The sequence below is a fragment of the Acanthochromis polyacanthus genome, chromosome 5 (genome assembly GCF_021347895.1).
Source record: "Acanthochromis polyacanthus isolate Apoly-LR-REF ecotype Palm Island chromosome 5, KAUST_Apoly_ChrSc, whole genome shotgun sequence".
NCBI classification, from domain to species: Eukaryota; Metazoa; Chordata; class Actinopteri; family Pomacentridae; genus Acanthochromis; species Acanthochromis polyacanthus.
Window position 1 is genome coordinate 6071867 of NC_067117.1, and position 27702 is coordinate 6099568.

General features: G+C 35.7%; 1 protein-coding gene across 1 annotated transcript in view; it reads right to left on the reverse strand.

Moving 5' to 3' along the window:
• dcc (DCC netrin 1 receptor) overlaps positions 1-27702 on the reverse strand; it is a 331558-nt gene that overhangs the window by 216164 nt on the left and 87692 nt on the right. Inside the window, 1 exon segment of the mRNA XM_051948843.1 lies at positions 12576-12938. Within this exon segment, the coding sequence (XP_051804803.1) occupies positions 12576-12938 (363 nt within the window).

Here is a 27702-nt window from a genome sequence, read left to right on the forward strand (position 1 = left end):
TGATTTCATTGATTAAAAACATTAGGCGGTGAGGCAGAAGAAGAAGAAGAAGGTCATGCATGTCAGAAGCTGTATTATAAATTAGCTGGAACACTCCGTTGGCCCTAAATGTTTAATGAGTGCATGACTTCAGTTTGTTTACTGCATTCTGTAACCCAGATTTCCTTGTTCACTCTGCTGGATAAGAGAAGCCCCTGAAAAAATGCAGTTAACAGGAGGTCACCCTGCAAAAATGCACAATAAATCAGGACTGTATAAATATTTGTGCTTTTAGTTGGTTTTAAGCAGGACTTTTGGAGGAAATTCTCAGCATCTTGATGAATATTCAGCTATATAATAATCATCATGAATATTTTAAACAATTAAAACCCCATTAGCCGATAAAGCAGAAGAAAAAGAAGGTGATGTATGTCTGAAAGATTAGCTGCAGTACCGGGTTGTTCCAGCAGGTGGAGCCTCTTACTGTTAAATGAGACGGACGACCGCCGTTTGTTTGCTGTTTAATATCATCGCAGTTCTATTTTAGAACAGTCAGCAATCGAACAGTTAATGTTCAAACTGTTACAATAGTAGTTTTGTGTTTGTTATTGAAATTTTGTTGTGCTTGAAATTAGATTTTTTTTGTTTAGCTAGCAACAATCCACCATGACAGGGAGTTATGTGGTGGTTAATGACCCCTGCCCAGTACTTAAAAATGCTTCAAATAAAAAAAAGAAATGCTTTTTTAAAAATAAACACATAATAATAATAATAATAATAATAATAACAATAATAATAACAATGATGATGATGATGATGATGATGACGACAAAATAGATGATGATGTAATATGTGTTTTTATTTTGTGGATCTTTGAAGGTTTTTGGTGTTTTGGTTCATGACCCCCAGAGCAGGGCTGACATATTTAACATATTTGCAAAATAAAAATAAGTATAAAAAATAAATATTGAATAATAATAATAACTATAATGGCAACAATATTAATAGATAAAATAAAATAAACTGATTAATATAATAAAATGCATTACATTTAATAAAACTAAAATGAAAACAAAATATAAATATATAACATCTAATAAAAATACTACTAATAATAGAAAACATAGCTAAATCTACCACAGATTTAATTAAAAATGTGTAATATGTGTAAGATCATTTTGTCCAGAGAAGCATCTCTGTGCGATATGATTTTAGAACATGTTGTCTGAAAGAGATAAACCAGAGTTCTCAGGAATCCTCAGCCGGAGACAAAGCTCTGATCAAACAGAATAAAAAGAGGAAAATGAAGGAACACAGCAGGATGGAGAGTCAGAGGAGAAGAAAGTGGGTCAAACCACCGGGACTGAGGCAGAAAGAAAAGGACAAGCTTGGAGCCTGAACTCAGCAGGAAGTCACTCCAGCGTCCTGACCGACCGAACACCTCGCTGCTGTTTCAGCCGCCACATAATCACATGCAAATCTGAGCAAACCGGCGACCAGCAGACGGGTTTAAGGGACGTTCTGCTCCGGATCTTCGCCTTGGGGGCAATTATAGTCCCACTTCTGGTGGTTGAAGAACGACAGCCATTAATTGGGATTTTGTCCAAATCCTCAGAGAGTCGACGGCTAATTGGGGACCGAGTTTGTCTTTAGTTTCACCGCCGAGAATTTGGAAGTTTAACAACGATAGCTGGAGAAACAACAGAACTCTCAAGGTTTAGCATGAAATAAGCAGCTAGACAATCATCAACATTAAAGCTGCTGTCCGGAGTTTCCGTTTGTTTTCAATTTATGTATCATTGTTTAACAAAGCTTAAATGTGTTAGTCTAGTTCGATACTATAATATAATGTTAGTATGACGTGATATGAAAATTTATTCCTGAGCTCCGCCTTCCTCTCATAGACCCCCATGTTATTCCAAAAAGCGCCGGTTGCTGCCGACCAATCAAGTTCGAGCTTCAGCTTTGTCATGCTGTCAATCAACGGTTACGCGCACAGCAAGCAAGCCCATGCAGAGGTGGGCGAGCTACGCACTACGCAACCGCGAGCACATTTGTTTTGCTTGTGGAGGAGAGAGCATCAGGGATCAGCAACTTCCAGAAAAGTTACCAATCCCACGGCTTGTCAGGCCAAGAGACTGCAGGACGTTTTTTGGCTCGGGGTGCTCGCGTCGCTCCCTGACCACGGCCTCCATAGCCCGCCTGACGGCTTCGTTTAGATGCCCGACCTCTGGAGGAAGATGTTGGGGCGTCTGGGACATACTCTTCGTCAGAGGAGTCATGCAATTCTGAACTCCAGATAGAAATAAATAAACAATGTAACACATATACACGCGTAAATGCACTAAGTCTGATAAACAACGTCATCCAGAGGGATACACGAGTGTAATCACATATTGAAACTTTACTCGTTCGTCCTAGCAGATTCATGTTATTTTGGTATTAGGACAAGTTAGACTCAATACAGCATTCTAACGTAATTCCATTATTATTTACTAAATGTACTAAATGTAGAAGAGGGGAAAACAGCAAAACAGGCGAGATGCTGCAGCACTCCGGGCACTTCTCTCATGTACTGCACGCGTGCACAAATAAAGGGGCGAAATCAGAGGGAGGGACCAACAGTGTTTTGGGAGACGCTGCGATTCAAACTCCGGACAGCAGCTTTAATGCAGTAATTAGCAAACATCTAGAGTTAATCATGTTCAATCAGACATTATTTTACATTAGATTGGAGCTTTTTCAGGTTTTTTTCTTTACAATTACTTGAAAGTAGCTTAAAATTTGCACATTTTGCATAATTCTGTATCAAAATCTCACTTAAAACAAACAAAAAAATCAGGGTTTGTCCTTTTGAAGAGTTGGATGTCGAATTCTGTGCATTAAAACACAAAAATGCATCATTCAGAGCTAAAAGGTGCATCGTTAAATGCACAAGTCGAACCCAAGCAGCTCTGACTGAACTATGCTAGCATTAGCTTAGCGGCGTTTGTGTTTTCTTGTTTGGTTTTCAGTGGGACTCTTTAAATCTGGCACTTTCATCCTCATAGAATCCACTACTTTTAGTTCAGTTATGGTTTCTCACATGGAATCCTGAGGTGTTCCCGGGTCGGATGAGATAAATGATCCCTCCGTAGAGTTCTGGGTCTTCTACCAGTTGGATATCCATGAAAAAGCATCAAATGAAGGGATTCTAACAAGAGAAGAAGCTGTTTACATTGCATTTTGTTGTTTTCCGTCTATAAGCATGCTTATCTGTCCATTTTAGCTCCAATTTCTTGCAGATTCTCCCCAAAAGAATAGATTATTATGTGCAGAATTAGTTCATTAGCTTAAGAGATCTCCTGGTTGATGAGATTTATAACCCTTCCATAGGGTTCTGGGTCTTCTACCAATTGGATATCAATAAAAAAATACAAAATGAAGGGACTCTACTAAGATGAGAAGTGGTTTACATTGGTTTTTGTTGCATTTTATGTCTATTAACACGTCGATTTTCCATTTTAGCTGCACTTTCTTGCAGATTTTCCCCAAAAGAACAGATTATTGTGTGCAGAATGAGTTCATTTTTAAGTTGCATTCATTCAAATCAGGACAGATTGCAATGCCTTTCTGATTTAATTGGTTGATTGCTTTCATTTAACCTTTATTTAAATCCTGGGTGCTCTAATTTACAATTATGTCGATGGTAGAACAGAATAATTAGGTGGTAAATAACAAACCTAAAGCAGCAGTTATGATGGGTTTAAATGGACCAACTAATATGTTAAGTGTAAATTCATGAATTTATGAACTAATTGGCTTTTTTTCTGGAGAAACTAACAATTTTCTGTAGTAGCTTGTTGACAAATTTGAGTTTTTGATCCATAAAAACACCAAAAATGATTATCATCGTCCGTGATTTAACTAGAAAAAAGCATATGATTCATATTCACGACTAGTTTTAACCCAAAAAGTGCATTTTACAGTTTGAATTCTCAGCATTAGAAAAGAAAACGACCCTAAATTTCTCCAAACTCTTCAGCTGTGTCGTTGTTCCAGAGAATAGTAAATAAAAGCAGGTTTAAATCCAGCTCTTCCTGTACTTTCTGCTGCTGTCTGGCTCGTCTTTGTTCCCAGTGTGACGTCTCTTTAGTCGCTCTCAGCTCCAGATCCTCGTCTTTCTTCTTTATCTCCGTCTTCAGTCGTGTTTCTGCTGAATTCTCTCCTCACTGCTTCTAATTAATTCACAGTTTACGGTCGTCTCCGGACCCACGGCTTCGCTGCTAATTGAATTCTTTAAGCCGCTGTTGTTCGTTAATGTGTGTGTGTGTGTGTGTGTGTGTGTGTGTGTGTGTGTGTGTGTGTGTGTGTGTTTACTGTAATACTTGGATGTAGCTGAGTCATTTCTGTATAAAAAAGAACATATTATGACAGTTTTTTGATGAAATTCCTTCAGTAATTTCCGGTTATTTCACAGATGTTTCCTGTTTGTTAAATTACAAACAACATATAAAGAAAAAAGTTTAAAAAAAAACCAGTGGAACATCTGGATTTTTACTGATGCCAATGTGTTCTAATGCAGATGTTTGACCGTAAAATGACACCATTCTTTTTGACTGGATTTAAATTAAGCAAAAATATGATTATTTCACAGATATTTGTGATTATTTGCTATATTAATTTTCAGGATAGGTTCAGTTTTAGTATCTTGTGGAATATTTCACATTTATTTGGTGAGTATTTTTACAATTTTATTGGCGATTTTTAATCTAAATGCTTAATGTTTTCAATTATTTCAATTTTTGTGTGTAATATTTTATTATCACACACAACTTTTCATGTTAAAGCACAATATTTATTTACTGTGGTTAATATTCCACTTTTATTTGCAATTTTTCATTAATATGTGTGATTTTTTGTTGTTGATATTACAGTTTTATTTGTGATTTTTTTATTGTCGTGCATACCTTTTCATTTTCAAAGTCCAATATTTATTTATTGTGGCTAATATTAATTATTTGCTTTTTTTTGCAATTTTTATTATTATGTGTATTTTCTTTTATTTTCATGTGCAAAATTACAATTTTAATTGTGATTTTTAATTTTAAATGTTTTTTCATTTAAATGTCTGATAATTATTTATTGTCCCTAATATTCCAATTTTATTTGCAGTTTTTCATTATTATTGATTCTTCATTTTAATGCCTAATATTTCATTTTTTGTGTGCAGTGTTTTATTTTCATGCGTAACTTTTTTATTTTAAAGTCCAATATTTATTTATTGTGGATAATATTCCAGTTTTATTTGCAATTTCTTGCAATCTTTAATTGTGTGTATTTTTTTTTTTTTTGCTTCATGCGCAGCATTTTATTATCGTGTGTAATTTTTCAATTTCCTGTCTAATATTTTGTTTTCAATGTGCAATATTCCATTTTCATTTGCAATATTTCGGCTTAATGTGTCATATTTCAGTATAATGTGTAACTTCTGATTTTCATTTGCAACATTTAATTTTTATGTACAGTTTTATCACATTTAATTTGTAATATTTCACATTTATTTCCTCCTGCAGTCTTATTTTTAGCTCTTTTTTCTTTGTTTTTTATTTATTTTAGTAATGGGTCATGCTTCCATCGCGTTGCTTTTCTATTTAGCGCTGCATTTATTCTCATGTTGTCATTTTTTAAACAATATCTGACACGAGGCTATCTTTTAGGATTAATAGAGTTCTATCATTTCTGTGTTTTGACTCGTGTCAGACTCGTTTTGAGGATATTTTACCACAGATTGACTCTAATTTTGGATGTTTGGACTCAGATTTGTATCACATTTCGACATGTTTTGGCTCTAAGTCGTCTCCGTCTGCTCGGCTTTCCGTCTCGTCTCCATGTTTTCGCCGTCGTCGCTCCTGTTGATGTGCTTTGACTCGTATCATGCTGCTTTACTTCTGACTCATCTCGACCTCGTGGGCGTTTTGACACAAACTTGTCTCCGTCTGTTTCGCGTGTTTTCAATAAAGCTCACATTTGTCTTGTGGGTGATTCTAATCTGCTCTGATGTCATTCAGTTTCAATGTTCCCCCTAAAAACACTAAATCACGCCATCTAAAGCTCTTTTTGTACTCGTATTATGTCACAATGGCTGGTTTTTAAAGCTCCGTCTTGTACTTTTATGCAGGAACGTGTAGAAACATGTAAACATGTCAGATTTCACAGCCCGTATAATTCTCATTTACATCCACGCTCCACAGTTTGTATTTGTGACAGAACATGAGGCGTCAGCGTCTCGGGAGGATTCTTTGATATCGGCTCAGTAAACAGTATTTGGTGAGATCAAACAATAACAGTCGCGCTGTGATCAACAGTAAGACGCAGCACAAAGTCGACTGAAAGGCCGCTTTTATCTGCAGGATCTGTTTATTCCCATTAACTCCCATCGAACTGCTTGTAAATCTGATATTGTCCCTCTTACAGTCATTGCCTCTTTGGCTTCTCGGCGCTGTGGATGACTGTCTTCCATCTGGAATGAACCCAGACGACTTTAAACAGGCCCGCATCCAGAGTCTCCATAAGAAACCTGGTTTACGTCCAACTAAAACGTCCAAAAACTGCTGAAAAGGTGGTTTCTGAGCAGCTTTTAGGGATGATAGAGGGAAATAACAGGTTTGATCAATCCCCACCTGGCTTTAGAAAGAACCACAGAGCAGAAAGAGCTCCACTCTGAGTAACAAATGGCGTCTTAATGAGTCATTTATCTCATTATTCTCACTCTCTTGGACCTTTTGATATCAACAGACCATTTCTCCTGAACAGGAGCTGGTTTGGTCGAGGTGAAATTCCTCTCTTTTTATCAAACAGGAAGTTACTCAATGAAAACTTTACTTCTTTGACGTCTCATGTCTTTTAAGAGCCGACAGGATTCAGTCTTTTACCTTGTTTTGTTCAATTTATATTTGTCGTTTCACCCGTTTGCTACCAATGTTACGCCAACGACTCACTGCTCTCTCTTTTATCTTATCAACTACAAAGTTACTCACGATAAACTTTCCCTCGTTAACTTCTCATGTCTTGTAGGATTCAATAGAATTCAGTTCTTTGCCCTGTTTTGTTCAGTTTTTATTCGTTTTACCAATTTTCTACCAACGTTACGCCGGCGACTCACTGCTCACTTTTTTTACCTCATCAAAAAGAAAGTTACTCACTATAAACTTTCCCTTTTTAACTTCTCATGCCTTGTAGGATCCAACAGGATTCAGTCCTTTGCCTTGTTTTGCTCCATTTTCATTTGTCGTTTTACCCGTTTTCTTCCTATGTTACGCCGATGATTCACTGCTCTCTCTTTTATCTCATCAAACAGGAAGTTACTCAATGAAAATTTTGCTTATTTAACTTCCCATGTCTTGTAGGATCCTTTTCCCTGTGTTTTTCCATTTTTATTCGCCGTTTTACCAGTTTTCTACTGGCGTTACGCCGATGACTCACAGATTTATATCTCTAAAATTTGAGACAACAAAACTCCTCATCATGAAGCAAAACCAACTCAAAGCCGTCAGCTATAGAAACTATTTTGGATCAAAATCTCAACTTCAATCAGCACTTTAACAGTTTTTTTAAGTCCTAAATCTATTTTTTCAGTATATTGTGTGATTTTTCAGATGCAGTATTCTAATTTCATTTGAAATACTTTGATTATATTTTCACTATTTTATTATCATCTGCAATATCTCAGTTTCATTTGCAACATTTCATTTTCTTCTGTGATGTAGTTTTACTACCTCAGTATTTGCCAGGATTATGTCTTACTTTCCAGTTCTAGTCATATTTTAAAACAGCTAAAAAGTCCCCTCATTATGCTGCCTTTCGTCGTTCAGACTAAGTTGGTATAAACGTAGAATCTCAAGAGAGATCTGATCATTTAAACATTGGTTTGGCTGCAGTAAAACATTTGTCTCTTTTGATTTTTTTTTATAAGCCCCTGCAGAATAAAAAGAGTTAGAAGACGTCGTGGTGCTGAAACTGATCGGGTTATAAAAAAGTCCTCTCATTATGCACCTTTTCTTCTTCAAGGCCAAATTAAGTTGAAATGAATTCAGAATCTCAACTGATCTCCTGGTCGTTTAGATGCTAGTTTGGCTGCAGGACTACAACTGCCTCAGTTGATTTTTGTTAAGTTAGAAGATGTTGTGGTGCTGAAACTGAACCCTCTTGCACACAGAGATCAGGCTATAAAACAGCTATAAAGTCCTCTCATTATGCGCCTTTGTGTTGTTCTGAATGAGTTGCATAAAGTTGGTATAAATGCAGAATCTCAGGTGATCTCCTGGTTATTTAGACACTGGTGCGGCTGCAGGACTACATCTACTGCTGTTGATTTTTGAGTTTCTGCAGAATAAAAAGAGTTAGAAGATGTTGTGGTGCTGAAACTAAATCTTTTTTTGCACAGAAATCAGGTTCTAAAGCAGCTAAACGAACACTTCATTATGCCACCTTTAGTTGGTTTTTTTTAGATGGATGAAGTTGGTATAAACGCAGAATCTCAGGTGATCTCCTGGTTGTTTAGACACTGGTGCGGCTGCAGGACTACATCCACTGCTGTTGATTTAAGAAATCAGGCTATAAAGCAGCTATAAAGTCCTCTCATTATGCCGCCTTTTTGTTGTTCAGACTGGGTCGAATGAAGTTGGTATGAATGCAGAATCTCAATTGATCTGGTGGTTATTGAAATGCTGGTTAGAAGTTGTTGTGGTGTTGAAACTGAATCTTCTTTTGCACAGAGAACACATTCTAAAACACTGACTAGAACCCCTCATCATGCCGCCTTTCTGTTGTTCAGACTGAGACATAGAAAGATGGTATGAATGCAGAATCTTAGGTGATCTTGTGATTGTTTAGGTGCTGGTTTGGCTGTAGGACTACATCTGCTGTTGTTGATTTTTGTTCCGTTTCTTTTGTCCGGCTGGATAAAAGTGCTTGTGGACAGGTGCTGCTCCCGTCAGAAGCCTGCAGCTGCCGGCCTCCTGTCTCTAACGGCTCTAATTGACTGGGAGGATGGAGAGTCACTCCAGAGACCAAAACACTCAAAGGGCTGAGCAAGCCGAGGGGACGTCCAGCTGATACTCGCCGTGGATCTACGACCTCATTATCAGAGGCTCAGCAGCGACCAGGTCGGAATATTTTATCTGTCCATCCGCCAGCTGAACACGAGACACTCGAAAGCGCCTGAGAGCACAACTGCAAAATGCATGAGTTTTTTTCTCATTTTTCTCATCAAGTACTTTATATTAGAAAGTGTTTTTTCAATCTCGAAACATCAGAGTCCTTCTGCTTGACCAGCTCTGAAACGTTTTTGATCATAAACTATGAATATTTTAAATGGTATCCATGGAAATCTGAGTCTGAACAACAATATCTGAGGAACTATTAAAGATAAAAACCTGAAAGTTTCTCTCTTATTTCTCATCATGTCATTGATTCAGAATCTGAAATATTGGACAAGCAGATCAAATAATCTCTGATTTTAGAGGAGTTTAAACATGCAATATGCTTTTGTGCTACAACTTGTCAAATCGGCTCAATAAAGTTATGAAAGTTCAAATATTTCATAATAAAGTATTGTAGATGTTTAGTTTTGTATTATTGTGACCTGCAGCTACATGTGGTTCAGAAAATTTCACTGGTTTACTTATGGTTTATGTTTTAGTTAATTTGAGCACAAAAATGGAACTTTTCATGATTTTTTCCATACTTCAACTCACCCATAATCAGAGATTATCTGATCTACTGTTCAATATTCCAGATTCTGAATCACTGACATGATGAGAAATAAGAGAGAAACTTTCAGGTTTTTATCTTCAATAGTTCCTCAGATGTTGTTGTTCAAACAGACTCAGATTTAATGTGAGAACAGAACTGTGGATAAAGAATGTAAATATTAAGCTTCAAGCTGCTACTAAACAAAGTAGAGGTTGAATTTTCCTTTTTTTTGTTGTAGAATATTTGTAAAACAAACACTGTTGACAGTTATGGGATGTTCTATGTAGTGAGTGTAAACTTGTCTCTATTTGTGGCTCCGCTGATGAATAATTGATTGATTGATCGGGTTTTTGGTCGTAAAATGAGGAAACGTTTCATCCCGTTGATGACAGTGATGCAGTTAAAGCCGCTCTGTCTATTAATGTCTTCCATAAACTCTATTGATCTTAAGCCACACTCCATTTGCCAAATTACATTACAGGTGAATTACTCTGCTTCTATTAAATAAATATGAGGAGTGAAATAAATGGAGGAAGCTCAGAGATATGAAGCGTCTCTGCGTGTTAAGGACGGGTCAAGGAGTTGTGGGAACATTACTGTGAATGAGAAACAACCTTTCCTCTTTATTTAACGTTTCCTTCTTTCACTGCTGCTCAACATTTATTCAGTTTGGTAGAAAATGCATCGATTTTCCCTCATAAGGCCAAAGAACACAGTGCAGCTCTATTATGTTGTATAAAGACACCATTCACGGTTCAGGTGCTCAGATACAGCTGAGAATTATTCATGATGAATGAAGAAATATCACTTTCTCTTTTATAAAACATTTGCTGTATATATTGTGCAGAATCATAGTCGCAAATTTCTGAAACTATAAAAGAAAATGATCGACAGTTGGGCCCTGAGGGACGCCACAGTTAAAATATGCCAAAAAAGGACGTTTTGTTTTTGTGCTACAACTTGTCAAATCTGCTCAATGAGTTATGAAAGTTCAACTGAAATCACTTTCTTGCCATTTTTCTGACTCACTACTTCCTATTAAAGTATTCTACATGTTTAGTTTTGTATTATTATAACCTGTATCTACATGTGCCTCAGAAAATATAACTGGTTAACCTCTGGATTATCATGGTTTTTTCTTCTTTTTGTTGTTTGTTTTTCGTTAATTTGAGCTCAGATGGAACTTTTCATGTTTTTTTATTCATATTTCAACTCGGTCAAAATCAGAGATTATTTGATCCACCTATCCAATATTACAGATTCTGAATCAATGACATGGTGAGAAACAACAGTGAAAATTTCAGATTTTTATCTTTAATCATTCCTGAGATATTGTGCTGAGACCATACAATCACTAAAAAGAAGAGGACCAGAAGTCGAGCCCTGAGGGACGCCACAGTTAATTACATATTATTAATAGCAGGTTTCAATGGAGAGAATAAAACAGAAAACCACGAAGTTTGAACCCAGTCTTGACAAAATCACGTTTCTATTCAAATAAACTGCATTCTCAGTTATCTTTAATGGGAAATCCATTTTCTGATGGATTACATTAGTCAAGAAACGTACCACAAATATGTTTCTAATCAACCCAGAAAAATGGAGGAAACACTTCAAATGTGTAGTCAAAGAGTCGCATTTTAACCCAAATTGGGACATTCATCCAAACCCCAAACATGTAGTTTTAAGATCTATCCTTAACTGAGCTTCTAACATGTGAAAGTGTCCAACAAAGTGTGATATATTCCAAAACCGAAGCAGAGAGCGACAGAAAGCGAAACTTAATCCTGGGACTGATGATCTTTTTCGATTGCACGACACAAACTCTGGTTTTCTGAGTGAAAATCTGGTCACTGGCTTGAAAATTACATTTAATTTATCACTTGGGCTACCATAAATTAAATGATAAAAGCGGTTTTACTTTATCTTTTTTCCAGTTTTTCTGTTTTTTTCAGCTTTTCGTGTAGCGGCCTTTTGATTAAACCAAATATAAGAAAAAATCCCATAATGAGGCAGCTGTAAACTCAATACCTGCTGTTTTATTCTGGCATTTGAATGATTCTATTTATCTATTATTGTTGTTGCTATTGTTATTATTATTAATAATTATTTCAATAGTTTATTTTTTGTCTATTTTATCTTCTCATTTTTCATTATTTTCATATTTTATTTAATTTCAACCTACATTTAATTCATCTTTCAACATCTACTTTTCATTATTCTGTCATTTCACTATTACAAATACTGACTTACATTTTAGTTGATTCTTTGTGTTTTTTACCACAGAATATTTCATTATTTTTTCATTTTTCTTTGATGAACTTTGACATACATTTTAGTATGTCTTGTTTATCTTTGATCACTTCCCCTTTTTATCATTATTGTCATATTTTAATTTTATAGATTCGAGCTGTTTCTGGTGTTTCCTTGTTTCATTTAGTTATGACAGCCTTTCCTCTTTTCCTGTTTTATTGAGTCCTTCATTTATGACATAACATTTGCTCTATTCCATTTGCATGAAAAGTACTGCGCAGATAAAGTCTGATTGATTGACTGATTGATTGACTTGGATTCCAAACTCCTCAGAACTGATTGAATTAATCGTGTATAGGGGGTGCTGGATCGAGCCTGATCCATGGAGGTTTAACCCAATGACTTACAGGACCTAAAGGGTCAATGTCCTGGTGCCCAAACACCACAGGTCACCAGAAAAGACATCCAGTGTCCATGCTCTGATTGGTCAGAGCTGTTTTGGTGGCATGAGGCACATGGGTTAAAGTGTAACAAAGTGTTGGTTTGGTTCCCATGAATCGTCTCATCAGGACTATTCAACAAGACGGCAGAGCAGAGCGGTTCCTTACCGGCCACAGTGACCTTCGCCGTCCGGCTCACGATGCTGCCCAGTCCATCCAGCGTGGCGAGGCACTGGTATTCCCCCTCATCGGGCCGATGGTGCCGTGAATGCACCACGTTCTGAACCAGCAGCGAGCCGTTAGCCAGCTGCTGCCGCCGCTCGTCCACCACGGTGCTCAGCAGAACGCCGTCCTTACGCCACGTGATGGCTGGAGGTCCGGCCGCTGCCACGTCCGACTGAGCCTGACAGTCCAGCTGCAACGTACCACCGCGAACCGTCACCGAATCCTGAGGCTCCTGGGTGAAGGTGAAGTCCACGAAACCTCCGAGGCTGGATGAGGAGGAGGAGGGAGATGTGGAGGCATCTGAGGCTGCAGGAAGAGCAAAAACACGAGTTAGATGGAAGTCTTGATCATGGCATATCGTGTTGCAGGTCTTCATTTAGGTTAACAAAATACTGTATCCTACATATATCTCCTTGCTAATATATATGGATATCCTTAAAACAAGAGAGCGTAACAGCTTATCCAACATTAAACCTAAAGATGAAAATAAGATGTTGTGATGTTTTGTTGACCCATCCATCCAACCCAACCTCCTCCCAACAAGGACTTTCTTTGAGTTTGCTTAACAAAAAGGCACAAACAAATAAAGAAAGCTGCAGAGAAAAATAAGCTTTCTATGCAACGCCTACCTTGGATGTAAATTACTTTGACAAGATCAGATGAACTGTTTCTTTAAGCAGGATGGCGTAACAGGCTTATCTAAGATGAAATCTAAAGATCAGTAGAAGATGTTGCAATGTTTTGTTGACCCGTCCATCCAACCCGACCTCTTCCCTACAAGCACTCTGCTAATGGTTGCTTAACAAAGACAACTAATATGGTCAGAAATGAGATTAAAGCTCAACAAAATAGGTAAACATCCAAACAAACCCTCTCGCTATCACACAAACCAAGCTGCAACCGAACTCAGGTGGGTTTTTAACAGTAATGGATTCCACTGGGGGAGGTGCCACATCCAATACAAGACACAATAAATCACAAGAAAATAGAATAAATCAGTTGCTCTCATAATGTGACATCAGAAACAATCAGCATAACCTGACAGCCACAGGCCCCAGAGACTTGTAATCATTCCATGTCAGCAACCCGATTATTTGCTAATTTGGGCGAGTATTCGCACTACAACAGGAGCTAAGGGTGTGTCCTGGGTTGAGGCGTATTTACTCAAGGAATGAAGTCATGGTATGTTGATTCTATCCAAATATAGCAGGTAAATCTGGCTCTAATTATGGTGGAATACCATCAGAAACCAATTTTCCAACAATGGGGGAAACCTACAACATGAATGCATCAACGGTTCATGGCAGAACTTTGGTCAAAACTAGAGAAGATCAGCAGCTAATTGAGCGTTTTTTGGTCTCCACTCTGATTTATTCCATCTCAAACATTCTACTCAACCATTTCTGATCTTATATTTGGATTTCTTGAAAACGGGATGGCTTGTCCAGGATGAAATTTAAAGATCAGGATAAATATTGGTATGTTTTGTTGACCCGTCCATCCAACCCAACCTCCTCCCTACAATGCTTCTTTAAGACTTCAAACTTTCTTTAATAAGCCTGTTTTGTGACTTTTGCGTGGGTTTTGATCCATTTGCATGCTATAAATGATTAAAAACTTGCACCAAATCAAAATGATGATCAATTCTATGATTACACATAAATTGCTTCGATTTTTCTGTCAGTTTCTCCTGACGATGTTTGGATTTCTGATTTCGTCTTTTTCACACAAAACAGTCGAGTTTACAGGTGCAGTCAAACCTGTAATGCCTTCCCTTTGCTCTTTCTGACTGGAACTCCTGCTTCTATCTGTTTACTTATCTCTGGTTTACATATTTATTCATGTTTGTCATTATTTCTGTCAGTTCCGTCTCTTCCCATCAGGGAACGTGACTCAGAGACTTTAACCTCCAACCCGACGGCTCGTTTTTTCCTCTCGATAACTCATCACCGCTATCAAAGCGGCTGCGACTGGTTGTGTTCTTTGTTTTCATGTTTTAAGGCGTGTTTAATCTTGTGAGAGGCTCCGACGGCGGTGAACGGTGGCGGCGTCATCTTTGAAGTAAAACACTTTCATCCCCATCAGAGCGGCGGGTTGTTCAGTCAACGTTCGCCGTCGTTACTGGAAAGTCTGAAAAACCGAGGACCTGGAGTTGACTTTGAAGCCCAGCAGATGTTCTTTTTTTGGCTGTTTTATTTGATTTTTATGAATGTTTCTTTTTTAAAAACTTCACAGCTGCACTTTGTCCTGCAGGATGAGATGAAACATCAGGTTTCAAACTAAACCCAGCTGGAATAAAGACATGAGAAAGTCTCTGTACGGCCCCACGGTCTAAATTTAAACGAGTTCAGGTGTGAATTCAAATGTTCTACTAATATACTAATGTCATCAGAAGGTTTGTTGGGTTAAAACGGTGCTCGGTCACCAGATTCAAAAGTTATCGGGCCAAAGAATGATTCAGCATGATCGCTAATATTTTCTACACCTATGCATCTCCTCAACATCCCAGGAGGTTCAGTAGAAAAGTTATCGTCCATCCTGATACAGTCAGCGACTTCTTGCGGTTGTATAAATAAATAAAAGCCATGGTAAACTTGACTGGGTTAGAAGCAGAGCAGTCTAACCCACAGAAAATCTGAGTTTTATATCATTTCTGAAATATTTCATGGTCTACATTTTAGTGTCTAACCCACAACCCAAATACAGCGTTACAGTGGAATGTTAGACCATTCTGGAATACACAGATTTATCTCAAAAATGACAGAAAGTGGATCAGACCACTCTGCTTCCAAACATTTATTGTCCAAGATGCTTCAAAAATGAACGAAAATGATTCAAAATTACTCAAAATGATCCAGTATGACTGGAAATTTACACAATGACACAAAATTTGTCTACAATACTTTCAAAAAGACCAAAATTGCAGAAAATTTGTCCAGAATTACAGTAAAGTTGTCAGAAATGACAAAAATCTTCCTAAAATGACTCGAAAATTTACCAAAATTATTTCAATCTGTTTCGAATTAACTGAAAATGATTAAAAAGGACTGAAAACTTGCAAAACGACATGAGGAGGTTAGAAGTAGAGTGGTCCAACCAACCAAAAATCTGACCTTTTATATAATTCCTGTAATATGTTATGAGTTATAACAGGAAAATAGTGTTAAATGACTGAAAAATTATCCGAAATCAGTCAGAATTTCTCCCAGATGATTACAAATGACCCAGATTGATTGAAAATTTGCAGAATGACACCAAAATGATGTAAAAGTCATCCAAAAATGACTCCAGATGTGTCCAAAATGACTGGAAAATGATCCAGAATTACAGAAAAATGTCCAGAAATGATCTAAAATGACAAAAAAAATTCAGAATGACATGAAAATAATATAAAATGACTGGAAAATGATCCAAAATGACTCCAAATTTGTCTAAAATCACTTGAAGATGATCCCAAATTGCAGAAAATCTTCCCAAAATGGCTCAAAAATTAACCCATATTTCTTAAATCTGCTCAGAATGAACTGAAAATGAGTTAAAACGACTAAAAATGCCTCTTATTTATCTCTACGACCGTCAGGGCTATGACTAAACCCTGGAACTCCCTCCTCCATCGCGTTAACCTGCAGAACTCCCAGAATCCTCTGCTGCCCCTCTGTCTTCCTTGCTGGTTTCCTGCTCATTGATTGGCCTGCAGCGTCCGGCTCTATCAGTAAATCACCGTCTGACAGCTCTATCTGTATTCTCGGGCCGTCACTTCATCAGCGTGTCCTTGTCCCGCCTCGTCCTGCAGCGTTTGATCGTATCACTGCGCTGCTCCTTCACCGCCTCCAACTCCACTTTTATTCACAAACCGTCGCTGCTGCATCTCAGAACCAAACCTCCTCCTTTCACTGATTTACCATTCATTTCTGCTCAGAAAACATCCAGAAAAACCACCAAAAAAAAGGTGAAAATACATTAGTGCATCTCAGAAAAATAGAATAATGTCGTAAATTTTAATAAATATTCAAGAAAGTAGAAATTTTTGATTTTCTGTACTCTAATTTTGATGATTGTAGCTCAGAAAAAGAGAAAAAATCCAACATCTGTTTGAAATCTGAGTAAATCATGAATCAAACTCTAGAAAATATTGTGGAATTTATTGGTGCAAATTCATTCTGTCACACTTTGTTCAATGTTTTGTTTTTTTCTCAGGAAACACTGAAATTATTAAAAATCATTCATGTTTGAGAAAAAAGACCAACAAATCTCTGGTTTCTGATTCCAAAATTGGAGAATTTGAACATTTTAGTGGTAATATTTTGAATTTATTTAGATTTTACAGCAAAATTTGGTCAGAAAAATTGTAAATGTTTCATAATAAGAACCAGAATCTGCAGGAAAACTTCATTCTTAATTACATTTTTACAGTTTTTCTTCTATTTAATTTCAAAGAAAGCATTTTTTTCTAGGAAACATCCTGAAATCATTTAGAAATCATTTATGTTTCAGCAAAAACACCAACAAATTTCTGGTTTCTGATTCTTAAATTGAAAAATTTGAACATTTTACAAGAAATGAATCTAATTTATGTTGATTTTACAGCAAACATCATAAAATGATTAAGAAATCATTGATTCATCAACAAAAAAAACAACAAATCTCTGGTTTCTGATTCTTCAATTGGAGAATTTTTACATTTTACTAGAAATAAATCGAAGTTATATTGATTTTATATCAAATTTCCATTGGAAACGTCCTAAAATTATTAAGAAATCCTTGATTTATCAGCAATAAGACCAACAAATTTCTGGTTCCTGATTCTTAAATTGGAGAATTTTCATATTTTAATGGGAATAAATACAAATTTCTTCATAATTTTACTGTAAAATGTGAGATATTTCCAAAAACCAGAGAAGTGGAAGCTCTGAAATCCTGCAGGTTGAAGCGAATCCTTCCTGTTTTATTCAGTCTTTGTACTTTTCTGCATTCAGTCTTTCATCCTGATGGAAATCGATCTCCTGGTTTCTGTCGTCGTCTTTGCTTCTTGTTTCCTGATGCAACAGTTTCAGGTGTGAAAAGATTCAGAAGAAAACGTGAAAAAAAACCTCATGAAAGAGAAATAAACAGAGCATAAAGAGTCTCTGATTCTGGTTCAGACGTTTGTGATGAGAAGAAGCTCTGAAGAAGCACAAATCTGCAGAAAAACTCTGAAGTTCTCTGATTAAAAACAATCAGGACTGTTTGTTCACAGAAATTATATCCAGAGCTGATCCTGAAACACATTTTCTGCTGAAAAATCCTGAATTGAAGTTGCAGCAAAAGCAGAAAAACCAGAAAAACTGTAAAGTTGGACGATTTCATTTTGTTTTCTAGTCAGAACCAACATTATTCATCTAATTTGGTCAATAAAATGGTAGAAAAACTGAAAAATGCTCGACTTAATAGTCTTATTTTGTTTTCCCAACAGTCCAAAGATTAAAAGATGCTCAATTTATTCCCATTAAAATGTACAAATTCTCCCATTTAAAAGATTTGTTGGTCCTATTGCTTAAACATCAATGATTTCTTAATTTCAAGATGTTTCCTATAAAATTTTCTTTCTAAATTAAGTGGAGGAAAAACTATAAAAACTGAATTAAATATCTGGATCTCATTTCGATGTTTTGAACGTCCCTCTGTTGGATTTTATCAAATATCTTCAAAACATTTCTAAATTTTCTAACACAATTTTCAGTACCATTAAAGGACATCTGATTTATTTCCATTAAAATGTGTAAAGAAAGCAGGGATTTGTTGGGTTTTTGCTGATAAATCAATGATTTTTGATAAATAAATTGGTTTTTTTTGCAAGTAATATGTAAATAAATACATTTTTCTGTAACTTAAGTGGATATGATCTGTGATTTTACTCAACAAAATTTATTCTATTTTATTCTTCAGTCTATTCACTTTTACTGCCAAAAAAATGTTTAAAAAATCCATAAAATATTGCAGTTTTAGCTGATTTAAAAAGAGTAAAACTGTATAGAAGAACAAATTATTCATTTATAAATGAAAAGATTTTTGTTGAGGATATTAGTTAAGTTTTTATTTTTACAGTTAACTCACAAAATATATTAATATTTTACTTTTCCTGTCACTTTACTCGATATTATTTGTAATTTCACAAACCAGAAAATTCACGTTAAAAATGACAAAAAAGCAAATTAAAAAAATATTAAAAAAACAAAAATTCAAGAAAAAATTCAATTAACAAAAATTAACAGTTAAGACGTAACACAAATAGCAAATATTGAAAATTAACCATTTAAAATGACAAATTATAAATTTAATGAACATTAAAAATAGCAAAAAATAAATTAAAAATTTTAAATAACAGTTAAAACTGCATTTAATATTTTCTTTCTTTGCCATTTTCTTTTTTACTTCAAATAACAGCAAATACACATAAAATAATGTTTATTTAGTAACTTCATTTTATCGTCAAATGTTTAGAAAAGAACAAATTTGGAAAAAAATCCTGAAAGATTCTTGTGAAATAACAGTAAATTAAAGATTACGTTAAGCTAATTTAACTTAATAACGAGGTTTAAAATTGTTCAATTATTTCATGTGTGTATAACAGTTAATATTTTTCATAATTTCCATTTAAATAAAGTAAACTATCTGTAGCATAATTCACTTTAAGCTGATTAGAGTGCATTAAAACAGTTTCATTTCCGTCCCAGCAGAGATTCTCAGCGTCTCTTTATTATATTTCTACTTTTCTTGCAGCGTCTCGTCGTTCATTCAGTCAAACCTGATTTTAGAAAACAAACTGTGACTCTGTTTGCACCGGGCGGCTTTAATTAGCGCCTCGCTGAGCTCCTGCTAATTACCGTCATCACAGCCAATCAGCCGCTTCTTTTAATGACACAAATTCAATTAACGGCAGCAGATGCTCGGATCTTTTCAGTTCTTTTATTATTTCTGTTGGTTTAAATAAAACTAACACGAGGTAAATATGATAATTAACGTCTTTATGAGCCTTTAGAGCTCATAAAGTGACGCTTGATTCAGCAGGTTTCTATTTTCAGAGACAAAAACACAGAAAAGTCAACTTTAACAAATGATTTTAGACATTTTATTACTTCGTTTAGGGTCTGTGGTCTTTAATTTGTCACAGAACAATTGTAATAATAATAATAATAAATAAATAAATAAACTGCAAAGATCTGGCAGCAAGTGTGCCATAAAAAGAATAGAATAAATTAAAATAAAACTAATAAATGAAAATGTTGGAATTCTATTAAGTTGGAAAATAAATTAAAAAATACAAATATTTGTTTTAAAAAATAATATTTTAAAAATCATTTATTATTATTGTTATTAATATTATTTATTTATAAAAAATCACAAGTATCTTTATAAATATCCAGATTTTATGCTTTAAAAATCAGGCAAATCAGAGGTGAAATTATTCTAAAAGCAAAAAACAAAATGCTGATTTTATTTAATTTTTTCTGTTTTATAGTTTCACTATTTATGTTTTTGGTTATTTTTAGAGTCATATCAAAGTCATAATTTTGCCATTTTAAATAACTATGACATTTGTTCAGTGTCGCCATGGAAACAATCAAGTGTATGACTGTAGATTCTCATGAAAACACTTCAGAAAAGTGAAAATGAATGAATAATTCTGCCTCTTTCTGACGTTTCTATCAGTATCTTGGTACATTTCTTTGATTTTATGACACATTTCTGTCATTAGGAGGCGGGTTCTGGTTGTTGTTGTTGAAATAAGTTCAGAAAACGACAGAATAAGGAGAATAAATCATGAATAATTCAGTTTAAACGAAGAGAAAAGGGTCCGTCTGTGTGTGTTTCTGTCAAACTGCCTCCAGACTCGGTCGTGACACGTCGTCCCCGGAGACGAATCCCATAATTTTCTGTTTGCAGGTTAAAACCTCCAGTAAACGGCGACTTAACGGAGACCTTCGCTGTCAGACGAAATCAGCCAATTAGAAGGAGCAGCTGTCAGAGAAGGTCGTTAATTAAGCGTCAGATCAGAGCAGAGCATTCATTATTAACGATCCGCTTTAAAAACTGGAATTTACTTCAGCTTCAGATTCAGTAAAGGCTAAAGGTCAGAATATTTATCAGATCTGTAAGATGCAAACTGAGGTTAAATGAAGGTTTTTTTAAGTTATTTTTACTTTAATCTTTAATCTCAGTCGATATGAAGGTTTATTTAAATATTCTGCAATTTAATAATTTTAATTTTATATTTATGTCACAAAACAAGGCAGAAAAATTATATTTTTATATTGGTGGAGGATTAAAGTATCTGCTGCACAAAAATAAAAACAGTTCTCCAAACACATATTTAAAAAATATTAATATTTTACAAATTTAATTTTATAAAATAAAAACATATATTTTAAACAGCTCATATTGTTCTTTTAAAATTTGACACAATAAATGTTTTATTGTTGAATTTATCAACTGTAACTATCTATTTATTTATTTTGAAGCCAATATTTAAAACAATTTATCAATTTTATTTAGTTATTATATTTAGGTGTTTTTAATCTTTTTTTAATTCATCAATTTTATTTATTTTTAAATCATGTTTGAAATATTCATAATTTCTTACTCTTGAATTATTTGTACCTATTAATAAATACATTTATTTATTTACTTTTAAGCCTTTTTTAACTATTAATCAATTTTATATATTTGTTTTTAAACCATTTTTAACTATCAAGTTTACTTCTTCTTGTTTTTTGTTTGTTAGTTTTTATTTTATTTATTTTTTTAAAACTTTTTACAACTGTCATTACACTGAAAACTTTAAGATTATTTTAACTGTTATTTTATTTTTTTGTCTTGCTGTTGTGAAATTATAAACGAGTAAAATCACAGAAAAAACTAAATAATTTCATTTATTTATCAATTTAAAAGGCTGCAACTTTTTAAAGTTTAACTACCTAAAACTGTTTACTTGTAAAAATAAGCCTTTTTATTCTTCTTCTTCTTCTTCTTCTTCTTCTTATTATTATTATTATTATTATTATTATTATTATTATTAGTGCTGTGTTTGTTGTTGTTGTTCTTATACATTTTTACTTCAATAATTATATTTTATTTAGTTATTTAATAATAATATCAATTATCAAGTTATTTTTACTTAAATTACTACAACTTAAATCTTGTTTAATATCAATAAATGCAGAAATCTCAGTATAAAAATTACACAAAATATTATCTTGATGCAATAATTAAAATTATTACATCAACACATGTCACTACAATCATGTTTTTAACTTAACAAGTTGATCTAAATTTAAAAAACGATTTTTTTTCTTGTACTTAATGACTTTTTAGTGTCATTTGAAGGTAATAAAAACAAACCTTTTAGCTATTTTCTCTTGATTGTGGCTAAAACTAACCAACTAAACTCATTATTTAACCCCGTTATGATTTCGTTTTGCATATTCGCAGAACGCAATAATGAGTTTCTGCAATAATCACTGATAATCAATACGATCCGGTCGATCAGTTTGATCTCAGATGGAGGAATGAGGTTTTCTTCCAGGATAAAATCTGCAGTATGAAGTGAAAAACGGTGTCAGAGCAGTTTCTTATTGGTCTTTGATCACAGATTCTCTTCCTGGAGAAATAAAACACGGCGGCTAAAAGCTGCAGGATGAAAAGAAAGATCAGGATGAAAAGAAGTATCATCGAGGGAGGAGGAGGCAGAGAAGACGACGCTTTTCACTAGAAAGCCGCAGATTCCTCAGAGTTCCTTTAATCTTCACCCCTCCTTCCTTCTATTATCTTTGTTTTCCTGCTCTTTGTTTACTCTCATGTTTGCTTCTTTAAAAGTCGAGTGGTTCAAGATTCATCAAAGAAACGACTATTCAGAAACTCGTCAGTCTTAAGGACACGTGAATGATTTCAGAGTAAAACCGCAGATTCCATCTCAGGTCGAGTTTCTGTCTCTGAGAAAACCCCGAACAGGAAGGAAGAGAAATTGGTTCCATGTTGCCGAGAAAATGTCTTTCAGCTGGAAACCATTTCCAGAGGTGGAAGGTCGGCGGATCAGTCGGACGCTGCAGCAATCTGCCTCCATCTGAACGCCGTCACAAACCCTCCAGAGCGGCGGGAAAAAGGTCAACGTGGCTTAAAGACGAGGCCCGAGAGCCGGGGAATGCTGACAGACCTGCAGATACGACGGCTACAGGGCCAGCGGCGACGAGGAAATGTCGAGATTAGGACAATACAAGGACTTAAGGACGGCAATTACCACAAAATCCACAGTAGAAACCAAAGAATTCACAACTAGAACGAAGACAAGACCAGATTAAAACCCTTAATGTAGAAAAACGGAGTCTGGATCTTGTTCTACTCATTCTAAACCTTTGGATTTAAAGTCTGAAGCTACAAAAAGTCTTGCTGTAGACCCAACAAAAAGACCAAATGACTGCAGCTGGAAGGACTACAACAGCAGCTAGGGATAAAAATGCTAAAAGGTCAAGAAGAGTGAAAACACCAACAAGACTGAAGGACTGGGAGATTAACAGGTGAACAATCAAAGGGTGGACGATGATTCAGGGTAAAATAAGCCTGAAAGTGAAGAAAAATCCATAAAAACCCAACATAGTCCAGAAAACATGAAGCTACAAGCGCTGGTAGACGAGTAAACATAGAGACATTATTCAAAAAACAAAAATCACAGACCAGAATCTGTTGAGGAACATGAGAAGAACCAGGCAGGTGAAAGAAAAGATTGATTAGAGAGACAGGACAGAATGAAACTAATTATCAGTCATCAAAAGAGGAGGGAAAACACACAAAGGGAGGATCCAGACTGAGTAGAAACCAAAGAAATCACAGCTAGAACAAAGACCAGTTTAAAACCTTTGTCTAGGTCTTGTTCTACTCAATCTAAACATTATTTATTTTAGGTCTGGAGCTACAAAAAGTCTATAGATCCCCAAAAGATGACCAAACGACTGCAGCTAAAACAACAACTAGGACTAAAAATGCTCGACGGCCAAGAAAAACCAAGTGAAATGAGACGTAAAGGTTAAAAACATTAGCACGACTGTGGCAAAAAGGACAATTCTTGACATTTACTGGGAGGTAAACAGGCGAACAAACAAAGAGTGGATGGTGATTTAGGGTAAAATCGGTCCAAAAGTGAAGAAATAATCCTTAAAAAAAACAACAGTTCAGACAGCAAGAAGTCACAAGGGCTTTTAGACGAGTAAACATGGAGACAGGATTTAAAAAAAAACTAAAATCACAAAGCAGAATCTGTTGAGAAACATGAGGAGAACCAGGACAGAAGTAAAACTAATAATTGTGAGTCAAAAGAGGAGGGAAAACAGACAAAGGGAGGAAGGAAAACGACCAGAGATCTAGAGCCAGACTGAGTAGAAACCAAAGAACTCAAACTGTTCCAGAGCTACAACAATGACAAAGTCCTACAGATACACCAAACAGAACAGCTACTACGAGAAGGCCTAAGATGGAGACAGGAAGTTGTGGAGCAAGTCTCAAAAGGTGAAACTGAGTTAACGAAGTCTGGAGCTACAACACATAGTACATCTTACTGTAGATCTAAAACAAAGACCAGCTGGAAGTAGAAAGATACGACACAAACTATGGCTATAACATGCTAGAAGATCAAGAACTGAAAGCAATGAGTGCTTGATGAAATTAGTTCAATTTTTATCCGATTGCTGAATCCTTTCCAGCATTTTGTGGTTGGATTTTTGTCCCATTTATTGTCCTTTTCTTACTCCTAGAGGACGATAAGCTGAGAGAACCAACATTTAGCTGCGATGTTTCAATAACTGCAGCCTCTAAAGTGATTTATTACACAGATCCTGTTATTTTTTCTTAATTTCCTGTCTTTGCTAACATTATTTCTGCTTCCTTCTTCCCTTTCCTTCAGCCTCTAATCCGTTCTTCCCTCCATCTGTCTTTTCAGCGTGCAGCCATAACCCTGATTACCTCACAGTGTCGGCCTTCGGAGTCGATCAATACTATCGATCAGAACTCCGAGTCTCCTTCTAACCAGTTCTGCTGCGGCTGTTGTTTTGTGTTTGTCTGAATTTACATGCGTGTTTGTTGCTGTAAGAGTTTGCACATTGATTCCAAGCTGTTCACTGCTTGCATGCATTGACCCGTTTTGGATTTAATGAGAATAAAACGCAGAAACGTTGAGATTTTGACCTTATTTGCTCACATGTTCACACACACATGGGCAGTAAAATGGAAATGAGCCTCTCGCATAAATGATTTATGTAAATTCAACCTCTGGCTGCACGTTTCAGCGCCGATGAGTTTCCATGACCAAAATAAAAGCCTGTAAAGAGCTTCACATTTGAACCAGAGCCGTCAGAGCGTGATGGCATGAAATGGTTGGACATGAAATCCTCCCTCTAGATTTACGTTCTGCTAAAGTGCTTCATCAAATATGTTTAGAAACAAATATAGCTGTATTCTACACAAATTAAGGTCCGGCTGGCCGGCTAGACTTCCTAAAATTAAGATTTTATATATTATAGTTCAAGAGAAACCCAAATACAAAGCTGAAAATATTTAGTTTTGGCTGTTATTTGTTCACTGTAGATGTATTCTTGCTTCATTTGAAAGAAAATTTTATCATTCAGTAGCCTTTTGTTGTTTTAAATCATAAAAAGAGCAGAATTAATTTATGTAAAATAAAATGATAAATAGCTAAGTGGAGATTTATTTTGAAGGGTTCCTGGTTGCATATTTTTCCTTTGCCTGTGCAAAATTTGTGTTTTTGGGTTTTTTTGTTGTATTGGAACTTTTTGATTGACGATTGTGCAACAACTCCAAACACAAACAAATACACTATTCTGGTAAATCACATAAAACACATAAAAGATTAATTATATTAAAAACGTTTGCACTACTTCCTTGAAAAATGGTTCTGTTTTATCCTAAACAATGCAAAACTAGTGTGAAACAATCCATAAAACCCAACCCAGAGACAGAACTGATCTCAGAGACGAGACAGAAGTGAAACTAACCATCACAAGTCAAAAGAGGAGGGAAAACAGGCAAGGGGAGGAAGGAAATGGGGCCACCATTTCCAGGCCATTAGACTTTTGCAGAGCATTTTCATAACTTTTGATCATCCATGCCTGCTGTACATTCTTTCCAGACTTGAGGTTTCTCGGCATTACCGCCTTTAAGATTATAGCTTTTAAAAATGTCTAGAAATGTCCAAAAATCGTCCAAAATATGAGATAAATAGGTGAACAAACAAAGGGTGGATGGTGATTCAAATAGGTCCAAAAGTAAAGAAATAATCCACGAAGCCGTAAAGACTGGTAGACTAGTGAACATGGAGACAGGATTCATAAAAGTAAAATCACAAATCAGAATCTATTGAGGAACATGTGGAGAACCAAGCAGCTAAAAGGAAAGACACTGATTATAGACAAGATACAAGTGAAAGTCGTAATTGCAAATCAAAAGAGGAGGGAAAACAGACAAAGGGAGGACGGAAAAGGACAAGAGATCTGGAGCCAGGCTGAGTAGAAAACAAAGAACTCACAGCTAGAACAAAGACAAGACCAGGTATAAACCCTTGACATAGAAAACTTGAGGCCAGATCTTGTTCTACTCATTCTAAACCTTTGAGATTTAAGGTCTGAAGCTCCAGAAAGTCTTGCTGTAGAATAAAAAAAGACCATTGTGCTACATCTTTTTTTTAAAAAGTCTACTCGTGAAGGGTAATGCAGTCATTTTGTGTAAAATAAGCATCAAGTTATAATTAAATACTTGTTTTAGGTTCAGAAATGTCAACACTCCTCAGTTTGAGGTCATCAATTTAACCAGAAACCAGAAACAAATGCAGACGACAGTTCAGAGGAGCCTGTTTTGATGGAGCCCATGGCTTTAATTCACTTCAAGTATTCACAAACACACTCGGCTACACTTTACTGTTCACTGAGGGGTGACAGATCGAGACGCCGCAGCGAAAAGCCTGCATGTGTTTCCGTTTTAAGGCCGTTTGCATGTGTTTCCCTGCAGACGAGTGTGTTTCTGCTGCTTAATGATGTGAAGCCTTGGGTCGACTGCAGAAATAAACTGTGCTAACAGCTGTGCTGGATTTAAACTCGACAGGCTGCTGGGATGTTTTCAAATTGGATCGACTGCCGAGAATCAGCCGGTAAATCATATCTGCTGCTCTTTGTGTGGGATCTCTGCTGCCGTCTGCATGAACCGACGCTGTTTTGTTCTGTTTGCGTTGAGACGTGGGTGAACGCTCAGCCTGAGATGTCTTCCTTTTGAGGCTCTGGGTTTATTCTCTACATGGAGCTGCACCCTGTGATTACAGTACGACTCGTGAAAGAGCACCTGTGACTCTGACAAAGTGATTAAATGGTGTCCCTGGAGGTGTATCTGACTTCGACTGACTGCAGTAAGCTGAATGTTTTCAACCTTTTCTATAGCTGCACACAGCAGCAGGTCTTTGATCTTTCACTATATGTGAATCCAGACAGAAGTTTAGCAAGAAAACTCGTCTTTTCTACAGCACTGTCATTCTGAGACCAACGAAAGTCTCTTCCAACATACATCACTGTTCAAAAGTTTGGGGTCTCCCAGACAATTTCATGTTTTCCATGAAAACTCCCACTTTTTTCCATGTGCTAACATAACTGCACAAGGGTTTTCTAATCATCAATGAGCCTTTCAACACCATTAGCTAACACAATGTAGCATTAGAACACAGGAGTGATGGTTGCTGGAAATGTTCCTCTGTACCCCTATGGAGATATTTCATTAAAAATCAGTCATTTACCACATTAACTGTCTACACTGGATTTATCATTCATTTAATGTTATCTTCATTGTAAAAACATGCTTTTCGTTCAAAAATAAGGACATTTCTAAGTGACCCCAAACTTTTAAACAATAGTGTGTTCATCAAATCTTTTTAGTTCGAGTTTGGTCGTAGATATACAGCTTTTAAATCATTTTCCCAACTCAATCAATAATCAATTAATCAATAAAACAAACTACATCAAGCAGTTATTGCTTCACATGCTAATAA